This window comes from Nelumbo lutea, chromosome 4 (genome assembly GCF_056320005.1).
Source record: "Nelumbo lutea isolate HS-2025 chromosome 4, American lotus-T2T, whole genome shotgun sequence".
NCBI classification, from domain to species: Eukaryota; Viridiplantae; Streptophyta; class Magnoliopsida; order Proteales; family Nelumbonaceae; genus Nelumbo; species Nelumbo lutea.
This window is the reverse complement of record NC_142687.1, coordinates 33,768,146-33,796,108: the sequence shown is the minus strand read 5'-3', so window position 1 is coordinate 33,796,108 and position 27,963 is coordinate 33,768,146. Positions and strand designations below refer to the sequence as shown.

The window sequence follows — 27,963 nt, the reverse complement described above, 5'->3', positions numbered from 1 at the left end:
TGGGATTATGACTTGTAACAGCTATATTAGCTCACCCACTCCCCGATTTAGGTAGAAATGGGCAACCTTACAGGTTGGTGGCGTTATCCCCAACTAACACGGAAGCAGATCCCATCACAACGGGAATTCATGAACTACTCCACTAAACCCACGAGGACTCCAGTATATAAAGGCCTCACCCCCCCCCCTCGGGGCGAGAGGGATGAGAGGGGTATGCGTAATCTCTGCTCTCTACCTCTCTCATTCTCTAATATCATTTTCAGCTCACAACTGAATGCTAACTAGCATCGGAGCGACCCCGCCGGGTAAACAACCTCGGGTTCTCTGATTCAGTTCTTGTAGATCAACCAGGTCCGTTGTTTACAAAGATGAGCAGATCATCTCTTGCAAGGAGCAACTGAATTACGCTACACTAGGTAGCTCCACTTCGGCCTTTGAGTCATCGGCCACTTGGGAGTAGACCAAATGATGAGGTACTTGGCAAAAAAAACTGATACGTGACTAGAAATCGTTACATCACCCCCAAACTAGCTATTATATAATTGTTGAGGGGCATTTTTGTCATACGTTTTCCCCCAAAACCAAAATACATAAATACCCCCCTATATAGCTGGGGGGGGGTATTTCTGAAAAACACCCCCCAAAAGTTGAAACTAGCCATTGGGACCCCCTAACAACTAGTTCATCGGATGGGCCGAGCACGTTTTGCGGGCCATGCCTCGGGCTGGACCATGCCGACACGTAGGCTATAGGCAGTCATGCCAGCCCGTGGACCTATAACCCAAGCCCAACACAATACGAATCATCATGCCAAATTGGCCCAAATTTGTGGCTCGGCCGGATTTACACCTCTAAATTGGGCCAAACCAAGATCATACCTAGTTTAATCCAATCCCAACATACAGGGAAAGCTAAAAGGGGTTAGACAATTCGGATTGGGTTAGGATCGACCTCAACCCGACCTAATCCAGTCCCAATTACACCCGTAGGTGGCTCCCCTGTAAATTGCGATCCACACACGCGCACATCTCAATCGTGCATTTGGAACATCCTCACGTCAGCTGGAAGATGTTTCTTATACACGGTTGAATTGTGTTGTGGAGCGTGCCAAGAATCAATCGAGGATGAACATGGTTATAGTTGTAACCAAACGTCCTGTTAAGGATTGAGGCGTGACTCCGAGTGATTTGTCGGTGATTGGCTAGGCCCATGTCACGTTCCAGGTTCAGATTTGACTCTTGAGAGGCTTCAGATGCGGGGCAGACAATCAAAATTTTGATGAATGTTCAGAGAATTGGGTCGGGCATAGAATCGGAGAAGGAAGAAGTTTGATCAGAGTTAAATCGGAGGTCGAAACCATACTACGAGTCATAATTTATATAATATATTTTATAACTTTTAATGTATTTAAATATAGCGGATGAATGATAAGTTTTTTATGGTCGGTCAGCCGGTTTTCAGCGGGCCGAACCGGTCAGTACCCGGACCACGGTTCAACCGGACAGCCCGGTTTTAAACACTGATTTTGATCTCTCTCAGCCTTGAATCCTTGTTGTTTTCTACGCTCTGCTAAATTTTGTGATTCTGCAAGTGAGCATTGTAGCAATTTCGCGCTAAAATGTGCCATTCGTTTCTTCTAAGTCAAGACACTGAGTGATCCGGACATTTGGAACAACAGTTCGTCTCTAAATCATGGCGGGATGGATCTCTTCGAAGCTCAAAGTTGCAGAAACATTCCTTCAACAGGTGCGCATTTGTTGCTCTTTTCTGCAACAAAAATTCGAGTTTCTGTTACAATTGTGTTCATAAGACCGATATTATCTGTGTTTTCGTTTCTAGGGTCCAGATTCTGAATACAACTTTTTCTCGAATGTTGAATTGATCGTATTATTAGGTTTACCTATCAAAAAAAAAAAAAACGTATAATTGTGTTCAGTTTTTCGAGGGCATTCGATTCGATTTGTTTGATAAATTATGTCTATTTCTTAATTGAATTGTTTTTGTATCGGTTCAGATCGATCAACAAGCGGCAGAATCTCTTGGGAAGAACGAGAAACCTCGATCTAATGAATTAAATTATGAAACTCCGACGAAAACTGGTGGAGTTGTTCCTCTGAAGGATCAGCTAAAGAAGAAAACATTGCACAGTAATGAATCCTATGGTAATCTGAGGGATGATTCTGATTCTGATAGACATCGAGTCAAGGAACTTCCGGCGCCCCAAAAACTTTCTTCGCAACCTACAACAGCTCTTACTGACAGTGACTGGACCGAACTCCTCAGTACTCCTAAGCAGCCAACGCCACCTGCAGTCACTCGCAGTAATGGAACATCTGAGGTTCGTGGCCCCAGGAAGGATGGGAGGAAGCAATCAAATCCTGGTTCAACTTCGTTTCCACCCGAAGCAAAGAAATTTCAGAACAATCGTACTAGTGTCTCAAAGTTATCAAAAAGGTTAGACACTGAGCCAGAAAATAGGGTAAATGGTGGGGCTGCTTCTTATGATAGTAAAAAGAGTGATGGGGAAGAATCTGGCTCTTCTGACTCAGTGCAAAAAAGATCACATGGTTAAGGAATACAATTGTCAACTTGTTATTGTTATGTTGAATTGAGACGCACAGACATTGAAACAATATCTTACTTCTAGTTAAGTACTTTATCCTTGAGTGAGATTTGGTGGATTGCTATTATATTAAGCAGTCATCTCTTTACTTACATGCCATGAAGTAAGTAACTATTGAAACGATGCAAATTTAGGTAGGAAGGCATTATTATGTATCGGGTATTAGTGTATTACTTGAGTATAATTTGAAACAAAAATATAACTTTAAATAAATTGCAACAACTTTTTATTTATAAAACATTAAGATTATGAACATTGGTCTGGAAAAGGAAAATTTAGAAAAGAAACTTTGGTGATACAAAATTATGCATTAATAAGAGATTATGCATTGCAATTTTAGTAAAAACATTAGTAACATTGAATCAGTGATGGTGCAGTTAAGGTTGATTATCAGGAGATACCCCCAACAGAGTACCTTGTATCAATCATCATTAATGAGTCTGAAACTAAATAGGATGTTGACCATAGAATTAGAGCATGGCAGTTGAAATGGAGAGGTGCGTCTAGTGTGCTTTTTGCTGATGATATCATTTTGTTCTTGGAGGCTGACCTGGAGAACATAAAAAAATTTAAAAAAAGGTAATCACTTATTTTGAGATGGTGTTGGGCCTTCAAATAAAATTTTTCTAAGAGTAGCATTGTGGGAATCAGTACAAGTGAAAGCTTGGTGAACAGTTTCAAGGAGGTGCTAGGATGTAAATTGGAAAATTACCCATTTCTTATTTGGGAATACCCCTTGGAGGGAATCTGAGAAGCCAAAGCTTTTGGGACCCAATGGTGGAGAAGTGTGAAAAAGATTGGCCAAGTGGAAGGAGGAAGACTCACCCTAATGAAGGCCTCTCTAGCTAATCTACCTATTTATTATCTTACGGTGTTCCAGATTCTGGCCAAGGTCAAAAACAGAATCGAAAAGCTGCAACTTGTGGGATGGGGTTGGAGAGAAGAAAAAACACTTACTCAGTTGGGACGGACTTTGCAAACTAAAGGAGGTTGGTGGCCTTGAATTAGGACATGTCAAGGAAAGAAATGTAGCTCATCTGGGGAAATGGCTGTGGTGTTGTCCTCTTGAAGCAGGTGCTCTTTAGACCTCAGTCATCAGCAACAAATATGGGAAAAATGCCAATGGTTGGGATAGCAAAGTCCACTTGAATCGAGTGAAAGGAAATCACCCTTGGTATTTGCTCCACCTACAATTTCTTTATTTCTTTTATTAGATGCAGAGTGGGGAACATGGCTAAAATCAAATTCTGGACTGACCTTTGGTGGGGAGACAACACTTTGGCTAACACTTACCCCCACTTGTTTAACTTCTCCCAAAACCAAGAAGCCACCATAGCCTTTTGTCTATCAGATTTGTTTCCTGTAACAAGCTGGAACCTAAACTTAAGAAGATCATTAAGGGATATAGAGATTGATGAAATTGCATATTTGATACATGCCTTAAAAGAGGTCTATTTTTCCCCCACAAACCAAGAGCAACGAATTTGGAAGCTCCACACTGCTGGAAAGTTCTCAACTAAAACTTTTTTCAGGGTCTTGGTGTCGGGTGACACAAACTCTGGGTTCCCTTGTAGAAGAGTTTGGATTGCCTACATCCCTCCTAGTCCTAGAGTTTCCTTTTTTCTGTGGGAGGCTTGTTTGAAAAGAATAAACACTTCTAATTTATTACAGAAAAAGCACAAAGGTAGATTGTGCATCTCCCCCCATGTCTGCACCCTTTGTCTAGCAATAGTGAATCAGCTAAATGTCTCCTTCTTCATTGTTCAGAAACAAGGAAGTCTGGCTTTATTTTCTAAACTTGGTTGGTTACAGCTGGGTTTTTCCTGAACATATTGAAGATTTATAAAGGTGATGACAAGGAAGAGGTTTAGGTAAAAGGGGAAAAATCTATTGGTACATGGTGACTCAAGCAGTAATGTGGGGCATTTGGGAAGAACGAAATAATTGCATTTTTTACAGCAAAGATAGATCCATGGGAGATCTGATTTCTCATATAATATACCTGTGCAATCTGTGGGTGCTGAATTTGGAGAATTTCAAAGGAATCACTATGAATATGCTTCAATAGAATGTGGTGGAACTATTGTTTTCTTCACCCAGTCTTTTAAGAGTAAAAGCCTCTCCCAGCCAAGAGAAGAGGAGGAGGTGACTCTGAACTTTGATGGAAGTGCAACCAGAAACCCAGGAACAGCAGGAATTGGTGGTGTATTTAAGAGGAGGGATGGGAGCCCTTCGTGGATCTTTAGTGGACCAATTGGGACTGCAAATTCCACAATGGCTGAAATTTTAGCTGTGCTAATGGGTCTCCATATCACAAGAGATCTAGGTTTGACTGATCTAGTAGTCAAAGGCAACTCTAGCAACACGATAAAATGACTTGAAGAGAAGGAAGGCAGGCCTTGGAGGTTAGCTCACTACTTGGATGAGGCTAGAGATCTGTTGAAATCCTTGAATGCAAAACTAATCTGGGTTCCTAGGGAGTTAAACTCTGTAGCAGATAGTTTAGTCAAATCGGATGTGCACAGGGAAAACTTATATAGTAATAGAATTATGCCTTTGTAACCTGTGTGTTCTGCTTCCATTGTATACATCTCATGTACTCTCCTTTGCCTTTTCTTTTCTATAATAAGTTACTCTTTTTTCTCAAAAAAATCTATAAAAAGGTTATAGGACCAGCGTTAATATATAGGACATAGTCCAGGGCAATTAAGATATAATATGTTGACAAATTAGCGTAGCTGAGATGCAGATTTGGGATGGAAGAGTAGCAAATCTAGAAATGACAGAATTAGAAGGATGAACCTATGACTGTGCCAATGAGGAGTGGCTTAGTGCAGGTAGAAGGATCTTTTAGAGCCAGAAGAAGACCAAAGAAAATGTGGTATGAACTTTGAAGTGGTAAAAAATGGAGATTTGTGCATTGACAGAAAAAAATTACTCTCATAGAGCACAGTGGCTGTCTAGACAACCCAGACAGTTGAGATTAAGGCTGAGTTGAATTGAATAAACCATATCATCATCTTGGTATTTTATCTTCTTAATTCCTTTTTACTGATTTATTACCTTTTCTAACTGATGTAAAATCATTCAAATAAATTTCCCAGTTTTTCTTTTCTCCAATTGCTAAATCTGGTACAGTTTTCTTTGTAATTTGTCATGTAGCCTCTGTAGACATTTCCTTTATTTTTCCTATCTTTTGTCCATGAAGAAGGGCTATTCCATCTATCTTTATCTTACACTTAAAGTCCAAACTAAGATTCTAGAGAAAATAGGTTCTGAATGTCTGAGAAGAATATCTTCTTAATGTATAAATGTTCAAATTCTATGACTAAACATAGAGAGGTTTCTAGGAGAGAGATAAAGACAAGGGTAAAGTGTCATTGTATTAGTAGGAAAATAATATACAGCAAGATAAAGACAAGCTGTAGAGAGAATCCCCCCAAACACCACAGAAGGTCAATCTGGGCTTAGATCACAGGTTCTTAAACGCACCAGAAACAAGCAGCAAAGGATACCAATTGTCCATGAACAATTCCTTATCCACTTGAGCTTTTCATAAACATAGCAGTTTGCCCTCAGGTCAGTCAGTTCCTTCTCTTGGGAAGTTTATAATGAAAAAATATAGAAGAGTTCTTAGTGTCTCTCCCCTCATGTGTGCATCTTTGGTTTAGCAAATGGGTAGTCCACTTACTACCTGCTAATCTCCTGCACTTTTGTTGCTAGTATTTGAGAATGGTTTTGCTCTTACATGGACTGAGAATGAGCACAACGATGGACATTAATAGATTAATAGACATTAATAGATTAATAGTAAAGGGAGACTCAAAGTTGGTGCTGAGCTGAATTATTAATAGAGGGGCACACAACATGGCAGCGTAGGCAAATCATCAAAGAAATAAGGCATTTTGATAAGGGTAAAGAAATAAAGTATTGTTGGGTGAAGCACTCTGTGGACAGTTTAGCAGATGAACTGACATGGCAAGGGGTGAACAGAAGTACAGAACTGAAACCTTTTGGACTATTTTGTAACACATAAAAAGAAGAGGGATGGGGTGTTTAGTTAAAGCCTAAGCAAAGGGATGCTCAGCATGTTGTACATACATGATACATCATTCTTTTATAACTTAATAAAAGTTTAAAAGTTATGAATCCAAAAAAATAAAAAAAACTCATCCACTACACCAGCACATCAAATGCAAATCCTAATCTCTAATGCACATCCAATTTCGTCTCACCATTAATAATCTAGAAACACAAAACAACTATTGAGCCATTTCCCTATAAACGATACATTATCAAGAGATGAAGTACTTAACAAGGTAACATGACACCTCTTCCAAAGGAAACCGTCATATTATTTATTAATTTACAAAGGCTTTATTTCATAATCTCTTAATCTTTGGAATTGGTTTCTAATTGCTTTCTTTCTAGCACCAGGCTTCTGAACTACAGACGAGTATGATGGAAACAATGGAAGCTGTTGAGTTGGAGAAGCAGAAACATAACAATACCAGGATGGAAGCCCTTTCTCGGTTAGCTAAGTTTGAGGTTTGCAACTATTTCAATTACTTTAAATTTAGGATGGGATCCATCTACCATGCATCTATATGCTACTTCTAGTATTGATAGTTGTCAGCAGTTTACAGAAGTTATTAGTACTTCAGTTGGACTAAATATGAAAAGTTTTGCAGACTTCAAATGCTGACCTAGCTAAATCCCTTGCAACCACACAATGGAATCTTGAAGTTGAGGTATAATCATCTTACTTCTTATTCAAATAATTTGGCTTCATCCTCAGTGTCGTATTCATTTCAGTTTAGATGGATTTCTTCCAAGTGGATTTATTTCTTGACATGTAAGTGTATATCAGAAAATAAAATGAATCATAACATTTTTAATTTAGGACCTTTTTATTGATAAGTAAATAATTTATTGATATTAAAGGAAAAAGATCAGAAGTACAACCATCCCTAGAGGAGGCACGAGATGCAGCTTCACCCTAATAGACAAAACATCAATCAGTTACAAATGAGCCCAGTACAACTGATCCCTATTTACCCCTTAGGTAATGACTCAGCCAAAGCATTAGCCTCTCACCCCACCCATTGTATAACCATGTTCATGTTACTTGTTAACCACTTGAATTTCTTCATTTCATAACTATAATGCCAGATAATTGATTCAGGTTCTCTCAGCCAGCCCACTATCACCTTTGAATACCTTCAATCATCACATTCTCCAAGTTCAAATCTTTTGCAATCTGAGCTCCTTGTAAAACAGCATAAAGTTCAGCCCTAATAGAGCCCCCAACTCCAAATGGTCCCAAGTATAGTGCCAACACAATACCTTCCTCATCTCTTATAACCCTTCCAACTTTCCAAGTTCAGAAGGGCCTGGGTTAAACTACCTTTTCACATATTATTTTCTTTTTTTGGGAAAATTACTGATATGGGCACTTCTAAGTTTTCTCTTACAATAAGGGAATGCAAAGAGTATTACAACATAAAGAAACAACCAGCAAACATACATATGAGCAATTTAAAAAACAGTATTGTCATCCCTAAGCAACCTTTCCCACTGGCTGCTATAATAATGCTCACACCTTTATTTATTTATTTATGAGAAAGCAAAAATATACATATAATGCTCATACTCTATCCCCACAAAACCATTCTATTAGATGCCTACCTGATGAAACATCTCTCAACCCTCCCTCACACCTCAACAGTGACAATAAAGTTCTTAAAAGATGTGGTGTTTCACTCCTTCCAAATGGTCCAGCAGATAGCAAAGGGAGCCATGTTGCCAGGATGATGTTAAACTCTGAAGATCAAGGGGGATCACCCATTGAAAACCAAATAGCTTTAAAACATGCCACCAGATGGTATTGGTGAACTTGCAAATTTGTGATGAATAAGTGCAGGATGTTTTCCTTGGCTGCACCACATAAACAACACTTATTTATAATGATCATAACTTGGACTGCACTTTCTGTTTCCATGTCCACCTCCAAGGAACATCCTCCCCCTCTAAGGATGCCAAGTTTCCAAATAAAGATTCGACTGAGAAAATGCCTGAACTATGTCACTACTCCATCACATTCGATCACCTGATTGTGGCCTGCACTTTGATTTGGTTCACCTCCCCCATCAGCAGTCCACTAGTAGGTCCTCTTTACATTAAACTTATACCCAACTATTCCTAAAATGACTTTGCAGATGTCTTATAAGATTCTATTGATTGTTATTGTTGTTTAGGAGAACTTCACTAAAAATTAAGTAGCTCTTTAATTTATTTTTCCTTCAATTTTCCTACTTCTTTAAAGCTAAAAATGTAATTTCTTCACAAAAAAAGTTGCATTCCTAATAACAAGGAGTTTCTGCACTATCTTTAGTTGTCATAGAAAATTGAAATTATACCTTTTTTGGCAATTTTTTTTTTGGTGCTGGTTGATAAATTTTATGTCATATATTTCTTCATGTACTTAAAGGTTAATCGGGTAGCAATGCTCCGGCAACAAATAGAGTTGAAAGAAGCAATCAATGAAGGTATTCTCTTTAGATTCTTGAGTTAGGTAGTTCATAGCATCTGTGAAGCACTATTGCGTAATTTTTCTTTTTTATTTTATTTCATTTCCTTTCAATTTTCATGTTCTGATATTTTCTTCCAAGCTCTTATTGGAAGCTGACTACATTTGTTGTTACCTATTGGGTACACAAAATATTAAAGCCCATGGACCACGCCTGGGTCAGCTAGCCACTTGATGGTATTTGCCGAATATCCTTTTATGAGAATGTTCTGATAGTCCAGATATCTTGCAATCTTGATTCCCGTTAGTGCTGCCATGACTTCAGCCTTTGTTGAAGAGGCTATCCCAATTAGTCCACTGAAAACCCAATTAACTGTACCATCTCTTCTTCTGAAAATTCCACCAATTCCTGCTGCACCTGGGTTTCCAAACGCACTTCCATCAAAGTACATGGTTATCTCCCTTTCCGCAACAGAAGAGTGGGGGAGGGGGGTGATTAAAGAGTGATGTTTAGAAAACAAGAAATCTGCAGCATTTCTTTGAAGACCAGAAAAGGAAACTCCTTTAAAAAACTGAGTTGGAAGCCCAAAGGAAACTTCTATAGGAAATGATAGACAAGAGCTCCTCATAGTTTCTTTTTCTATTATCGAAAATGCGGCTATTTCTCTCTTCCCAGATACTCCAAAGGATAGCATGTGCTACAGAAAGCCATAAAGTCCTCCCTCTTTTGCTTAACCCTCAACCTTGAAAACTTTCTCTACTTCTTTCTAGTAATAAGAGAATTGTAAGACCGTATCAAAAGGAGGACAAACACCTCTATATTACCATACGATGGTCAGAATACAGGACACCATATATGGTGTAGAGTAACAGCTCAAAAGCCATGCAGAAAAAGTCTGTCATATATGTATTTTTCCTCAATCTCTACCATAATGGTCCAATTTTAGTCCTTCAAGCAGTGGTTTCTTTCAAAAGGCCTCTATTCCTTTCCTTTCAAAGGCTTTAAAACACACAGAAAAGAGGAGATTGTATAGTATTCATAGTTGTCAAGGCGATGCATAGGTGGCAAGGCGCCCTTTGAGGCTTGCCTCGCCTAATCGCCAAGCAGTTTTGTACTATGTATTGTAAAATATTTTTTTATTCTTTATTTTTTGACATTATAATTATAAAATAGGCACTATTAAACTAAAATGTTCATTTTGTGTGTTTATATACTAATTTGTTTTTATTATTTTCTTATTTGTTAGGATTTAATCAATACAAACATTGCTAAATGCTGTATTGAACCCTCAAAGACTTTAAAACCTGAACGGCTGAACCAATAAGGAAGAACTTAAAATTTTGTCTAATCAACACATTTTCTACCACCACCACTACTACTACTACTACTACTACTACTACTACTACTACTACTACTAATTCTCTTCTTTTCCTATCAAAAATAAGGGTTTAGCCCCTATATTTTTTGAATTTTCTTTTCCTTTTTTTTTTTCTTCTCATGAATTTGTTGATTTTCTATACTTTAACATGAACTCTATACTTCTCTTATGAAAATTATGAATAATTATTAAGGAAATATGGCTATGGTACCTAGGGAACTACCCTAGGATCTATGCTTTCTATATAAAAAAATCCATCGCCTAGGTGATGCCTAGGCGATTAGGTGACAAGGCGCCCCCCCCCCCCCCCGACGCCCAGCCTCACCTTGGTGTCTTGAAAACCATGATAGTATTTTGCTCCCACAATAGTATCTAACATTCCAGATGTGAATCAGAATCAATATGTTCAGGGGTAACCCAAACACTGAGAAATAACATCATATAGTGCTGCTGTACTGTATACCTGAATAGAAAACAAAAAATAGAGTAAATATAAATATTTTTTTGAGAGGTAAGAGATTTTGTTATAAAGGGGAAAAGAGGGGGAGATTCCCTTGCATACAGAGAGAGCTTGAAAGATAAAAGCATAGAGAAAATTACATAGAGATAGCTTCTTCCTTGATTAGAGAACCCCATTGAGAGACAAAATAAACAAAGCTTAAATCCGAGAACTCCTTCTAGATGGAGGCTCAACTAACCAGAACCCTTTCAATTCTGGCACAAGTCCTTGCAACAGAAGAAGAGACATTTTGGAAAGCCCTGTTATTCCTCTCTTTCCAAACAGAAAGCTCCAAAGGATTTTCCCTCGATAACAAAGATTTTAACCTCCAAGAAGAGAAAAGACACTGCAAGTTTGGAGGAACCACCCAATTGACTCCAAACACACCCAAGAAGTGACTCCAGATTTGTTGGGTGAACACACAGTGGAGCGAAAGATGAGAAACTGACTCCGCATCCAAGCCACAAAGAAAACACCTATTGACAAGAACCAAGCCTTTAGATCTGAGGTGTCAACTGTGAGGATTTTTTCCTTGATTGCTCTCCATGCAAAGAAGATCACCTTTGAAGGGATTTTGGACTTCCAAATCCAGTCCCAGGGAACCTGATTTTCATCAGTCTTTACCAACAACTGGTAGCATGGTTTAACTGAGAAGGCACCGGGCCTGTCCCCATTCCACCAGAGTTTATCTTGGTCCAGAGGATTAAAGGCAACTTGGTTTGGTAAGCCAGCAAGGAAACCAGATTAGCAATGTTCCAATCATCCACATTCCTTCTCAACTGTGGTGCCTAGATGATATTGCTAGCTACAAATTCAAAACAGTCGCTAATTTTGGCGTTCTTGTCTTGGGATAATGCAAATAGAGAGGGGAACTCCTCAGCGAGGGGGGCAGGAACTGCACCAAGCATCCTTCCAAAGAGAATACTTTCACCATTCATATGTTTGAAAGAAATATGTCTGAAAAAGAGATCTGTTTTTGGCAATTCCTTTCCAGATACTAGAGCCATAGGCTTCAAGGGGTTGATTAGATTCCCAGCCAAGGCCATATAAACCATACTTGCAACTGAGTGACTCCCTCCATGAAACATTCTTCTCGATACCAAAATGCCAAAGCCATTTGGATAAGAGAGCAACATTCATGAGATGGAGGGGAAAGATACCTAAGCCTTCATTAGATTTCTGATTACACACCTCCTCCCAAGAGACAAGATGGAATGTAAGGACTTACACACCTCCTCCCAAGAGACAAGAGGTGGCTACCAAGGAATGTAAGGACTTACAAGAATACAACCCATCAGAATTAGGGCCCCAAACCCTAGAATCCGATCCACCTTCTCCCAAGAAAACTGAATTCAGTAGGCCTAACAATTCGGACGCACTAGGAAGTTCAGATTCTCTAAGGTTCTTGTTAAAGCCAAAATTTCAGTTCAGCCCTGAAGGATGATGGTGCTGACTTAGAAATTCATAAATAGGCCTACCCTTGAACCTGGAAAGGTCAAAAAGAGAAGGGAACCTCTCACCTAGAGGGGTATCCCCAATCCACACATCCTCCCAAAATGTGATTTTCTGACCAGAAGCCAAGTCATACCTGATATGATGTAGAAAGGTAGGCAGAATTTCATGCATGGCCTTCCAGGGGGCAGCCGAGGTAGCTCTACGGAGACATCCCATCCCATCCATTGCTTGACATGCCATGAATACTTTATTTTTTTTTGAAGAATAAAAGGAAAATTCATTAAAATAAAAGAGAAAATACAGCAAAAGGTGATAAGAAATCACCAAAAGCAAGAAACACCCTCAGGAAACCCAAAAAAGGCCTAAGAATTCCACACCTTACAAACAAGAAAAATTACTCAAACTACACCAAATAAAGATTATGGGACAGAGCCAATACAAAACCCCAATAAAACAAGTATCACCACCCATCTCTAAACAAAAGCAAGAACCCTTCCAGATGCCCACATCAGTCTTCATCTGTGAACATGTCCTCTTGGTTTGAGTATTCCTTGTCCCAATCCTTGCTCCCTTTCAGATGCGCTTTGTTTTTCATTTTATCTTCCTCTTTTTATCTTTCAAATTCTTCAAAAGCCCTCCTAGCAAATTCCTTACCACCCCAGAAGAACAGACCCAAACTTTTCCCAATTTTAACCTCTCTATCAACTATTTTTTGAATAGTCACCTCACCTGAAAAACAGACCCAAGATTTGCCATGAATACTTGGAACAACCTTGTGCCATAATTTCTCAAATTCAATTCAAATCCAATGGATCTATGATTTTCTCTATTTGAAGTCAAATTCAATTCGATTAAGTTGTTGGATGTCCATTTCAATCTGATTTGATTTGAAGAGTGGAAGATGTTAATAGAATGCTTTCTGGTTTTGAACAACTGAACCAAAATGGTCATCTGATCTCATATTACCATTAAAGAATGAAGAAAGAAAAAGAAAAGGAAATGGTATATCTGAGCACTCCAACTGAGATCTCAGATATGTGGCTTGAGAAAAGGAACTGGAACTCAGATCTATGGCTTGAGAAACAAGAAACCTTGTTCTTAGATCTTCCAATGATCTCAAGTCATTACCTTCCTTCACCAAGCAACAGTGGTGCAGGATGGTTGTTCTGGAACTTTCAAAGCAATATTTGTAGTCACCAATTCATTTGGTTGGTGTTGTTTGCTGACTCCTGCAATGGTGGTCTTGTGTCTCAGACCAGATTCTCAACTGTCCTCTCTAGGGTTAGGTTAGCAGAGGTGAAGGCCAAAGAGGGAGAAAAGAATGAATCAAAGAGAGAGACTATGGTTTTAGGGGTTAGAGTAATTTATGTAACATATATAAAATATATATATTCTACAATGTATATCTAAAAGATTGGATTAGATATAATGGATCGAATTGTCCTATATCCAAATTTTATCCAATTACTTAACAGATCACAAAACCTGATCCAATTGTATTCATTTAAGATCAAGTGGATATTTGAATCCTGCAAAAACGGATCAAATTTGAATTTGAAGTGTAGTGGAATCGGATCCAATTCATTTGCAGCCCTAGTTTGCAAAGATGGCAAATCTTGTTTTTGATTTAGTAAATTAATAAAATGATTCGTTACTGATAAAAAGGGAGATGGCAAATCTTACTTAAATTTCTTACTCACAAGGTTGGAAAAGAAAACTTTCAAAGTAATGTTTGTAGTCACCAAGCCAGTCAAGTTGATGAAATATGTATTTAGTCACTCATCATTGTTATGGAAAAGCATGCCCTAGGGATTCTCAGAGCCAGCAGTTGAGGGGGATTCTCAGGTGGGGATGCAGAGAGGTAAGAGAAGGCTTGGCCTATAGGACACTATATTGAGGAAGCTAGATCTAGGGATGTCAATGGGTTGGGTTTGGCACAGGTTTGCCTCAACCCTAACCTGATCCTCCAGTGGACCAACCCGAACCCGGCCTGGCTCAAAATGCATAATTCCCGAACCTGACCCCATAGGGTCTAATCCGATACCAACCCAACCCATAGAATTTTAACTGTACTTTTTTTTAACACATTTTGAAGACCTAAAATCCATTAACTTAAGTTGGGAAATTGTTTAATAGATTTTAAGATGTCACTTTTTCCATTTAAAAAAAAAGAAGAAAGCCAACATCAACATGTAAAGAAATCTTAAACTTTAAGGCTATAGAGTTAGAAGTAAAAAGTTAAAAGAATACTTTGTATATATGTAAGGCATCATGACCTGGTGGGGCGGGTCAGCCATAACCTAAACCCAACTCAGGTTGAAGAATCAAAACCCTAACCCAACCTTAAATCCGAATGTGCCTGACCCTAGGGTTGGATCAAATTGGGTTTACCATTTAATCCAACCCATTGACATCCCTAGCTAGATCCTTGGCCGCCAGGGCAAACATCTTGTTCTAATGATGCATCAGAAGATTTCCTAGCTGGTATTAGCTAGAACAGGCATGGACAAAGCTTAATTGTGTTGTGACCTATAAATGTATTAAATTTATCTCTACTTTATTATATTGCAACAAAGCTTACCCTTGTGGTCTCATTCGTAGTGATTTGAGTAGCTTTCCAAGGTGAGGATGAGAAAGGGATCAAAGGGATCATGGCCACTAGACACCATGTTCAGTAAGCTAGCTCCTTCGGAGCCAGGGTGAACTTGTTCTTCTGGCACATCAGAAAACTTATCTGCTGGTAGTCTAGCTAGAACAGGTGTAGACAAAGGGGCTGTTTGGCAAGTCTTTCTAGGTAGATCTTTCAACAGCCCAGTGGATAAGAAGATGCACTGAGCTTTTGGGGTATTGTCTTTAAAGATCAAGACTGTTTGGTTCGCATCATGGTCTACCAGGCTGTTAAAAGCAGATGGGAAGGCTATTTTCAGTTCATTTGAAGCTTCCTAATTTTTGTCTTTTTCGGTCTTTCCATGTGCTCATCTTCACGTCTTTCTGTCTGGATACCAAACGGAAAAAGATCATTTTTTGGTCCTTTAAGCTTTCCGCAGACCAAAAGACATGCCAAACACCACCTAAGTTTAACTGTATTGGAGCCCATGCATTTCTGAGTGGAGCTGCCTTTGACAAAAGGTTGGGTTTAGGTCCTCATCATAGAGGACATTTGTATCCTATGATATTTTTTTTTCTAAGAAAGTTTCATGTCATTGATAAAAAAATGCCACAAAACATTAGCATAATAACATTGTGAAGCAAGTGTGACATTTCTGAGGTAATTTATTCAAGGAATTACTAAAACTTCCTTTTTATCTCTGCAGAACTTGGAAGGAAAATGTCTGAAGTTCATCAAGGTGGATCATCTTCAGACCAAGTGAGTCATCCTCATGTACTTGGGTTTTATTAGTATGTAAGTTGGGTTTGTGGATCTGTGTTAAATATCAATATCATAATTAAATTCCTGTTTCAGTTTGTTCCATGTGTTTTTGCTGTTTCAGCCACTCTTCATTGCTGACCAGCTTTCCTACTAAGTTTTGTCTTCTATTAACACTTTCATAGTTGGAAGCTGCAAAAGGAGTTGAATTTGAGCGAGAGATACTTGAGGCTGAGTACTCTTTTGTATGTGATAAAGTTGGACAATTGCAAGAGAAGGTTAGCTTCTTATTTAATTTTCAATATCTGATAATTATGTCTACAACAAGAAAATCCATCCTTCATGTGTAAAGATGGATATGGTGAAAATTTGTCCATGCTCAATGTGACAAATTATGATTCTTTTATTGAAGGAATCTTAGTAATTCATCTCAATTTTCTACTTGAGCATACAGTGACCTAACAACTCATCATCCAAGCTTTATCCCAGTGTTTTAAAGTTGCAAGGTGTGTGCGGCGTGCCTTTTCGAAGCAAGATGCAAAAGTGCAAAAGAATTCAAAAAATAAAAATATTAAACATAATACTAATTAAAAATATAAATATAAATTTTAAAATAAATGTTTTGAGAAAAACTATTATCTGAAATTAAGGCTCAGTTTTGGGAAGGAATCATCTGTTTTGGGCTTTGTTGTAACCTGTATTGATTTTGGGAGAGCTAAGAGAGTTTATCTCTCCCTTACTTGTACACCTATATTATTTTTCTTAAATTAATGATATTCAGTTATTGATAAAAAAGGCTCAGTTTGGAAGGAGTACAAATACAAATATGTAGAGTGCAAAACCTTGTATTTTGTATTATTTTTTGTATGTATTTGTACTCTTTCCAAACTGAGCCTAAAATACATAAACATAACATGTAAAACATATTCAAAATGAAAACGTAAAAATAAAATCAAACATAACGCATAAAACATATTCAAGCATGTGAAACTTTCAATCTCTTTATTTTTTCCCAATTTCATTACTTCAAATAGCTAGTGTGATGTTAAGAATCTTGCACTCTTGATTCTATGAGCCACCTTTGCATCAAGCCCCTTGAGGCAAGCCCAAACAAGTCCATGTTAGGGTCTTAAATTCTTATTTTGCATGTAAAAGATAATCTTGTAATTTTAATTATAGTTCTTTGTCTTTCAAAAAGTGTCTTGTCATAGTTTTTAAGGCGCCAAGGCGAGGCTAGGCGACAGGGGGGTGCCTTGTCGCATAGGTGATGGATTTTTTTTTTTTAAGTAAAACCATATATCCTAGGGTAGTTCCCTAGGTTCCATAACCATCTTTTCTTAATAATTATCCATAATTTTCATAAGAGAAGTATAAATTTCATGTTTTAAGTTTAGAAAATCAACATTTTATGTGAAGAAAAGGAACAAAGGAAAGAAAATTCAAAAAATATAGGAGCTGAACCCCTACTTTTGCTATAGGAAAAGAAGAAAAGAAAAGGTGGAAGAAGAAGATCTGTAAGAAGAAAATGTGTTGAGACAAAATTTTAAGTTCTTCACTTGCTTATTGGTTCAGATTCTGAAATCTTTGAGGATTCAATCAAGGATCAAAACTTTGATACGATATGCCCCGTATCGGGTGTATTGTATTGTATCTTTGGTGCTCCAATACACATGTTTACAGGTGTTTTCGGGAACCCATTTAAAAAAAAAAAAAAAAAAAAAAATATATATATATATATATATATATATATATATATAACCAAAGAAATAAAAAAATAGGGGGAGTATTGTTATAAGTACTGATACACCTCTGCCGATACACAGAGGTGTATTGATACTTTGAACCATGGGTTCAATACAGCAGTTAGCAATGTTTGTGTTGATTAAACCCTAACAAATAAGAAAATATTAAAAGGAAATTAGTACATGAACACATAAAAATGAGTATTCTAGTTTAATAATGCCTATTTTATAATTATAATGTCAAAAAATTAAAAATATAAAAGTATTTTATAACATAGTGCACAAAACTACTTGGCGACTGGGTGAGGCGAGCCTCCAAGGGTGCCTTGTCACCTTGACAACTGTGTGTCTTGTATTAAGGAGATGAATGAACAACGTTAGGAAAAAAGGGTGTTCTCCACCCCAGCCCAGCCGCTAGGCTTAAAAAAAATGCGCAAATTTCAAAAAGGTGCATGCCTAGGCTGTAGTGTAAGGCGCACCAGGCACACTCCTAGGCACAGTCACGCTAGGCACACACCTTTTGAAAGTGCTGCGCCTATATATATATATAACCAAAGAAATAAAAAAATAGGGGGAGTATTGTTATAAGTACTGATACACCTCTGCCGATACACAGAGGTGTATTGATACTTTGAACCATGGGTTCAATACAGCAGTTAGCAATGTTTGTGTTGATTAAACCCTAACAAATAAGAAAATATTAAAAGGAAATTAGTACATGAACACATAAAAATGAGTATTCTAGTTTAATAATGCCTATTTTATAATTATAATGTCAAAAAATTAAAAATATAAAAGTATTTTATAACATAGTGCACAAAACTACTTGGCGACTGGGTGAGGCGAGCCTCCAAGGGTGCCTTGTCACCTTGACAACTGTGTGTCTTGTATTAAGGAGATGAATGAACAACGTTAGGAAAAAAGGGTGTTCTCCACCCCAGCCCAGCCGCTAGGCTTAAAAAAATTGCGCAAATTTCAAAAAGGTGCATGCCTAGGCTGTAGTGTAAGGCGCACCAGGCACACTCCGCTCTCTCTCTCTCTCTCTCACACACACACACACACACATCATCATCATCATCATCTAAGCGTTAAGCCTTGCCCCAACTATATAGGCTTGGACACATGAATCCTACTCTACCATTCTGTTCTATACAGTGCCATATCCATAAATTACGGGCCTTTAAATAATTTCTTAGCACTTTAACCCATGTCTTTTTTGGTCTACCCCTATTTTTTTCCAACCCCTTGAACTTGCAACAGATTACTTTTTGCTGGTGCCGCAGATAGTCTTCTTTGTACATACCCAAACCACTTTATAGTAATGGTTCTACAAGACATATAACAGAAGTATGGTTAAATTCTTTATTGCTGATAAAAAAAAAACATGTAACAGAAGTATGGCCTCTCCAATGGAGGTTGGGACACCATTCAGGTTACCCATACTACCACCACAGCATTATGGATGGCATTCAGAAAACTCAAGCACAATTCTTAGAAGGCATTGCCAATAAGCTGGGCAATGGTTGCCGTCTAAGATTCTGGTTAGACTCGTGGTGTGGAGATAGGCCCTTGGCTGAAATCTATCCTAGCCTCTTTAATGCAGTCACAAACAAAGTGGCAACTATTCATAAAAAAATGAGGCAACAGTAGTGGAGATTTTTTGTAATGAAGGGGCTATGGGTCTTTGGTACCCTTTTTTCAGAAGAAACTTGTTCGAATGGGAGATTGAAATTCTAGAAGATATGCTTCTCCATCTGCAGTAATTTCAGCCTATCAACACAGAGGACAGTAGAGTTTGGAAATGGGATAAGAGGAGAATTTTCTAAGTCAAATCCATGATGCAGTACCTTAGTTTAAATGGACCCTCTTTCCCTCATAAAGTTGTTTGGGCACAGAAAGTGCCATCAAAAGTTGCTTTTCTAGTCTGGACTGCAGCCCATGGAAAATGTCTTACTAAAGATAAGCTGGGTAGGTGAGGTATTCTCATTTACTCCCCTTGTAAGTACATGGAATTTGACATCACATCACCTGCAATGAACAACCTACTGTGAGTCTACACAACCGGCTAACGCGTAAGTAATAGCAGTGTGATAAAACATTAAAATAGAGATACCAAGTCCCAGTGCATCCATTTCCCATGGGCATACTCGCTGCCCTTCCTCTATCCTAGCACAGAAGGACCTCATGATACTACACCATGCTGTGGCCTTCCAACACATCTCCCTGAGATGGTTCATGTCACGGTAATGGTTATGTGATGTGATGTAACGTTCTAGCCTCATGTCACAGGTCATCGTGATTTTGTGATGCGATTTGTTCCCTTCTCATCACAACTCTGTGACCCAACCCCGTATCTGCATATTGATCTTACATCCTATGCCACATAGCTTTATTAACACTTAAAAATGTTTTTTAGAGTAATGTCCCCAGTGATGCATACAGGCAAGCTTCTAGAAGGGGAGTGGCTGCACTCGTGCTCACATGTGGGCTTCAGGAGAAGAGAGATCTTTGGTACCGGCATAACTGGATGGACATGTGGCGAAACCCCAGCCCACTTGCCAATTTCAGATCCAACAAACTCGGGACTGCCTTCCTGAAGCAGGAAGTTTTCCCTCCTTTCCCGAGGTAACTTTATAAATAGGGGATCTCCGAGGATCCCCACACAACTACTCTCTCTAAGCCCTACCACTCTGAAACCTTATCCTCTCTTCACTCTTGTTCTCAGCCCCACAGAAAACACCATTGCCGCCATCTACTGTCTTACAGGTAGACATCCCCAGTGCCATATAACCTAGATCTACACCCCAACTGTCCTCTTTGCAATACTTCTCAAGAGATGGCAGACCACCTTTTTCTGCATTGCCCTCTTAGCAGAATCATTTGGAACCATTTGCAGTCTAATCTGCACTTATGTTGGGTTTTTCCCAACATGTTTCTGAGCTTACTTGATAGTTGGAGAGCTGAAGGCCTCTCTGTTAATGGCTGAATTATTTGGAATATGGCACATGCAGTTGCTTTTTGGACAATTTGAAAGGAGAGAAATGGTAGAAATTTTGAAGGCAGATCCTCTCATCCTGACCAAATTATACACATTTTAGCAAAAATTTAATCTTGGGCAAAGGAACACGATATTCTTACAGATGCCCTCTTTTTGTAATTATGTTTCTTAAACTACTCTTGGGGAAGTCTCACCCCATGTACAGCTATCCATTTACACATCTAATACAATATACTTTACCTTCTCTTTCTCTCAAAAAAAGAAAAACTTCTACACATGCATGGCACGTGCTGTTACACTAGTTATAAATAATTGTATTTATTGCACTATTTACTTTATAGAGAAGGTGTAAATAAAATAAATTTATAAAGAGAACCGATTATACATTAATAATTGTATTCATTACCTTAAACTCAAGGTTCAAAATATCGAAACATATCGGTGTGTATCATATGATACGTATGGATTTTTGTCTTCATCGATAAGCTATATGTTACAATTTCATTGGTTTCAATTGTTTTAAATAATCATGTATGATATGGCATTTCCACTGTTAAAATGCCTAATAAGAAAAGTAAAAAATATTAAGACTCTCGATATGGTAAAATTTAGTATCAAGAGTATTGATACTTTGAACCTTGCTTAAACTTAGCATATATCTTTTATATAGTTGACCAAGTGCTTAGGCTGTTAGGTATTGAGAGATCAAACATAATGGAAGCATGGAACTAATTCCCTGAAAAGGGCAGTTCTTAGATGTGCTTATTTCTGAAACTAATCAGTCTTGTTCTATACAGGCAAAGAAGCTGGAAGAAGACATTGAAACAACAAGGAAGGAGATAGAGAATCCAACTGAAATAGAGGTTCAACTTAAGAAAAGGCTTGCACAGCTAACTGACCATTTAATTCAGAAACAGGCCCAGGTTTGTCTCCAAAACATCAAATCTATTTTAAAGGGTAAATTCTATGAATAGAATCACTCCATTTATGTTTGTTATGTGGACCTTGTATGGAAACGATAAATCAGATTTTCTACAAGTGTAACCTTGAAACTCTTTACCTTCTATCTGATCTGTTGGGTGTCAATTTGAAATAGGTCAGTTATTACTCTCTGAAAGTAGATTTCACCCTTTGAAATTGCACTAAGACCATTCTGGGATCTTTGCAGTGATAACTTTAGGTGTGTGTGAGAGAGAAGGAGGAGGGAGACACAAAATTGTTTGGTTGGTCTATATGCTGAGCCAACCCATAAAAGAATATTCATATTAATAAAGAGAATAATACAAAGATGTACAAGCTGATGTAATATACAATAGAATACATGGCCCAACAATAGAAAAACAAAAGGACAAAACTACCCCTATTCTCTACACTCCCCCTCAAGCTGATGCCAAGGAACAAGCATTAGTTTGTCCTAAGAAAGTTGTCTGGCCCAGGTCATGGCTTTGGTGAAGAGGTCAACAAGTTGGAATTTGCAAGTTAGAAGAAACATGTGGGAGAGAAATGTGGCTAGTAACAAGATCTCTTATGAAGTGGCAATCCACCTCTATATTTTTTGTGCACTCATGAAAGACATGATTGGATGCAATCTTGATGGCACTCATGTAGTCTGCAAAGAGGGGAATAAATGAGGGATGATCAATATCCATATTATGAAGCAGAGCCTAGAGCCAAACAATTCCACTGCAGACAGAGGACATTGCTTTATACTTTGCTTCAATTGATGAATTGGAAACAATTTGTTGTTTTTTACATTTTTAAGAAATGATAGTCATTAATAAAAATACACCAACCGTTAATGGAGTGACGGGTGTCAGGACTTGGAGCAGAAACAAATTGAGAAATGAGGCTGACAAGGAGCAGAAACAAATTGGAATGGGATCTGCTCCTCACAAATGGGTGCCTCACAGGCACATCCAGCGTGAATTGGGAACATCTCCCGTGAATAATAACTTATAAGTACAGGAGATGTTCCCAATGCATGGTAGGATGTGCGTGTGAGTTCGGTGTGAGGCGCCGTGTGAGGAGCAGATCCGGTCTCAAACAAAGTGGCTGGCAAGCTGAACTGCAACTGCATAAACGATATCGGGCCGTCATAGTAAGATAGATAAGATTTCCAACAAGTTGCCTATACAAGGTAGCATCTGAGAGCACCTCTCCATCATTCTTACTCAACTTGAGATTGAGTTCCAATGGGGTGTCAACTTGTTTGGAATTAGTAAAGTGGGCCATCTTTTTTTCTTGATGAATAATGAGAAGTTTTATTAATAGAGTTATAAGAGATACACCGAGAAGGTTCCCAAAAAGAGGTGCGAGATGCGGCCTCAGATCAAAATGGAGAATTACAGCTTAGTCCAAAACATCTGATTCCTATGCACTCCTTGTTTAGCTAGTGAGTCTGCTAACCCATTTGCAGATCTTCTTTCCCATTGGAAATGGATAGACATGTTTGTAGTTAGCCATCTAAATCTTTGTAAAACCCCCTTATAGGACCAGGCTGTTGTTTCTGGCTCTTTTAACCACTGGATCACCAGCTTGGAATCACCTTCAATTAAAAGCTGTTCATAGTTAAGTTCTTTGGCAAATTCAACTCCTTGTAACACTGCCTGAATTTCTGCATTAGCTGAATCCCCTACTCTTATAGGACTAGAAAAAAGAGTGATGGATGATGAACCCCTCTGCATTTCTAAACACTCCCCCAATACTGGAGGGTCCCGGATTGCCTAGGCTGTTACCATCAAAGTTGAGCTTAATGATACCCTCTTCGGGAGGTTTCCATTCTACTGACAGCTTGCTTTTCACACTAGAACTTTTGGCAATCGCTTCCCAATTTCTCCACAAGTCATCAAAACGTGCCAACCGGTGCTCATTTGTATCTCTTTCATTAATTAATGAAATTCTCTGGTTATTGATAAAAAAAAAGATCTTTCATTTTAAAGGAGCTACTAAGAAGAAATTTTAGATTATCTATACCATCAACATCATCTCCTGTGATAAGAATTTCATCAACATAAATCAGAAGTGTCAATCCATGTGCCCTCTTGAGAGTAAAAATGGAATAATCTGAAGCACTCTATTGAAAACCAGTAGCCAACACAACTATATGAAAGCGTCCAAACCAAGCTTAGCTTCTCAGTGAGCTTGTTTGAGACCATGAAGGGGCTTCTTTAGTTTACACACTGTTAGTGTCGAGTATGTAGGGGTATTTCTGTCTTTGTGCTTGTGTTTAGGTGCTGATGTGTAAGTTTATGTTAGATTTAATGTGCCTAACTTAAGTAGGGCCATATGCGACTTTTCCACATTATTTTAGTAATATAAAATACATTGGCCGAATGGGAGAGTGAACTTTTTCTCTCATTCGAACCAGAATCTTTTCTCCTTGTTTCTCTTCTACTCTTCTCCTTTCTCTCTTTCTCTCTTTCTCTCTTTCTCTCCTTCTTTCTTCTCTCTCTCTTCTTTGACTGTTATCAGTCTAACAGGCAGATCGAACACTAACACGGTATCAGAGCTAAACTGAGAAAATTGGATCTGCCCAGAATTCTGTTATCTGCGCACCCAGCCTAGGGTTTTCTCTTGTTTTCTTCGCCATCAGCTAGAGATAAGGGAAAGGGCTGAAAAGGAGTGATCGCCCTCTTCCCTTGGAGGTTTCTATGCCTCCAGTTGTGGTGTTTGTGGTCGGTTGCTGCAGTTTCTAAGAAGCCCTCCCCTAATCGAGGAAGAGAAGAGGGTTGATTCGTGTGCTGCAGTGGGTGTCTTGTGTGATCTGATTTCGGTGATCAGGTAAGAGGTTTTATGCTTTTTTTTTTGGTGTGAACCAAATGAGAAGTCTATTTCAGATTGTATGGTGGGATTTCAGATTGTAGTGTGCCTAGGGTTTGTGCACCCTTCAGTGTGATTCGAAGGGGGGGTGTTCCTCAAACAATGTTGTGAAGTTTCAGGCAGTCGTGGAGTTGGATTTGTGGTGTAAAGAGTGCGATTTGCAACAGTAGTAAGTGCTGAAATCAGTGTGTAGTGTGATCTAGTGTGCAGTTTGCCGAATTCAGCAATGGGAGACAACAGTGATAGCAAGACTAGTGTGATGGTCCCTACTGACTACCTGAATGTTCAAATGATCTCCATTAAGTTGAATGGAGAAAATTATGTACCCTGGGCCAAATCTGTAGAAGTCTTTCTTAAGGCAAAGAAGAAGGTGAAGCACATAAGGGATGAAAAACCTTCCACCGATTCTCCTGAGTATGATGATTGGGAGCAAGCAGATACACAGATCATCACATGGTTATGGAATAGTATGGAACCCAAGATTAGTGTAAATTTCATGTTCCTTGATACTGCCAAAGAAGCGTGGGACCATGCTAAGAAGATGTATTCGGGTCAAGACAACACAACCGGAGTATTTCAGTTGTACCAGGAATACTTAATCTACAACATGGTAATCAAAGTCTTGAGGAGTACTATGCTAGTATGAGAAACATTCGTAATGAATTGAATGTTTATCACCCCCTCACTTCTGATGTCAAAATTCAGCAACAACAGAGAGAACAACTTGATGTGACTCGGTTTTTGGTGGGGCTGAAATCTGAATATGAATCAGTGCGGGCTCAGATACTAGGAGGGTCAGCTCTCCCTTCCTTAGAAAAGAGGTGTTTGCTCGACTCAAGAGGCCAAGTATCATTTTCCAGTAGGGTTTGAATTTCTAAGTTCATGGCATCTTTCTAGTGCTTAACTACAAGTAAACAACAACTTGGTGGTAGGATCTAGTATATTTGTAGAGGATAGTGCAACAAATAAGGAGCTATGGTTGGAAGGAAAACCATAACAGTCAAGGGGTGAGAAATTCAAGAGGAATGAGAATGACATAAAGGAACAGATGTAGGTAATGGAGCAGGAGAGCTAGGGGAACTTACAATGGTGGTAGATGGAGGAGAACCAAGCACTAGTGCTGAAGGAGGAGGCCTAGACATTGGAAGAATTGGATGCTTCTGGTAATGAATTTGTAGTTGTTGAGGACTAAGAGGAGGATCACTTGCAAAACCAAAGTGATGCAGAATATAAAAGGATAGTTTGGGTAACTTAAACAATATGCTCAAAGAAGCATATGTTTTCAAGAAATATGACATTATGGGATATGTGAAGACAACACAGTTTAGCATCATAACAGAGAAATCCCTTTTGTTCCAAACTGTAATCCATTAAAGCGCTGACTGAGCAATTAGCTTTGTGCGTTCATGTGGAGGAAGGTGAACAAAACAAACACAACCAAACACATGAAGCATAGAGGAACAGCCATGTTGGTTGCCACATTGTGCGTTCACATGTTCCCATCCTTTCAAGTCCCAACGAGGGAGACACAAAACTGTTCGGTTGGTCCATATGCCAAGCCAACCCAGAAAGTTATATTTATATTAATAAATGAATGGACAATAATGCCTTACAAGAAAGAGATTAATACAAAGATGTACAAGCTGATGTACTTTACAATAGAATACATGGCCCAACAATTGAAAAACAAAAGGCCAAAACTACCCCTCTTCTCTACTTGCAGGATGGTATGAATTAAGACACAAGAGACTGTCCAGAATGTGCTAGTTGATTATTTGGAGAAACTAGATAGTGGTGGCTAACAGCCATACAAGGAAGGACAGGGAATCTGCAGTGTGGATCCCTCCGCCTGAAGGATGGGTAAAGCTGAACTTTGATGGCAGCAGCCATGGAAACCTGGGCCCATTGGGGATAGGAGGGGTGCTGAGAGATACGGAGAGAAGCATCTTAGCCTTGTTTTCAGGCCCCGTGGGAATAGGAGACTAATAGAGCTAAGATTTTAGCGGCGGTACAAGGTATTCAGATTGCAGAACAACTAGGAGTTCAGCGATTGGTAGTTGAAGGAGACTCTAAGAATGTTGTGGGATGGTTGACAGACCCAGTTTCAGCTATATGTGGTGACACAGATTTATTGAGGAAAGTCAACTGGCTCACAAGAAACATGACTGTTACCTCTCTTTGGGTGGGAAGATCAGCAAATACCTTAGTGGATAGGTTAGCTAAGCAGGGGGCTTCAAGGGAACATTTATTTTGGGCTGCTCTGTAATTTTACTTCAGGATATTTTCTTTTTTAATTTGATGTAATACTTTATTAGAAGAGGTAACAGCTCGTGCCTCTTTTTGGGTTTCCTGTATTGCCTTATTATTTCTGGATTAATAAATTATTTTCATTCATAAAAAAAAGGTTAAACTGTTAGACTTTAAAACATCATAACTATGACCTATGGTATAGTAAATTACTATTCAAAAAACTAGCAACATGATGAATCTCACCTGTGAGCCCAAGTGCACCTTTTAAAAAACCGGATTAACATGGTTATGAAAATGAGCATGTGCCTCAATCAAAATTTGCAACCTTTTGATAAGTAATCTCAGAGATCGTCATTCTTCTTTTAATACTTGTACGGACTTTTTTCCTAAGTCTGGACTTTCTGCATCTGTCGGTTTAAGTACCAAGATACCTGGAATAATTAGCTGATTTGAATTTTGGTTGTTCAATCAGGTAGAGGCTCTCTCATCTGAGAAAGCGACATTGCTGTTCAGGATCGAGGTATCACATTTTTCAAAAAGTTAATAGTACACATATATTGTAACTAGAGAGGTTCTACATCAAGGATATACTGATGATTTATCATCATAATGCAGACAATTTCAAGATTGCTTGATGAAAACAAGTCGACATTGCAGTTGACCGATTTAGCAGGCCCCTCAGCCAATAACGACTTAGAAGCAGGGACTTGGGAACTACTCTCCAATTCAAAGCTGAAGCCCCTGCTTAAGGATAGAATCCGATCTGGAGGAGAGCAATTTGGGTCATTGCTTTGGCAGTTGGATGCTGTCTTTTCTGCAGGTGTTGCATTCTTAAGGAGGAATTCAACTGCAAAAGTGTGGTCATTGGCTTACCTTTTATGCCTTCATTTCTGGGTTGTGTATATTCTCATGTCACATTCTCAACCATCAGAGGACGCCACATCTGGTGCCGTCATCTCCTTGGGGAGCATCAATAAGACGGCAGGAATCTGATATATCAATTAATTACTAATTTGCTATGTTATTCATTTCTTCTGCATCAGTTCCTATTAGGTGAACTTGTGCTGATTATTCCTTTGCTAAAGAGCATTAAAAATGTGAAAAGAAAAAGAATCAAGAACAGACAGAGGCTCTGTACGTATTAGTGCTATGTTTTTGGGTGGTCCCTTGGACCATCATTTTTTCAGAGATAAATTGAAATTTCATAGAAAATAAAGTTCGCCCAGGGGCGGGTTGGTGTGAAATTACTTCTGTATATATAAAGACATTTGTGGCCATAATTTATCTATTTTTTGGTTCAAA

General features: G+C 38.6%; 1 protein-coding gene across 1 annotated transcript; it reads left to right on the top strand.

Moving 5' to 3' along the window:
* The first annotated feature begins 1,543 nt into the window (after positions 1–1,543).
* Positions 1,544–27,963, top strand: GC2 (golgin Putative 2). Its single transcript, XM_088984877.1, has 11 exons — positions 1,544–1,746; positions 2,015–2,567; positions 4,692–4,963; positions 7,055–7,171; positions 7,315–7,374; positions 9,114–9,171; positions 15,800–15,852; positions 16,038–16,130; positions 21,390–21,515; positions 27,134–27,181; positions 27,277–27,963. The coding sequence occupies exons 1-11, from the start codon at positions 1,693–1,695 to the stop codon at positions 27,652–27,654; spliced, it is 1,812 nt and encodes a 603-aa protein (XP_088841003.1). The 5' UTR covers positions 1,544–1,692; the 3' UTR covers positions 27,655–27,963.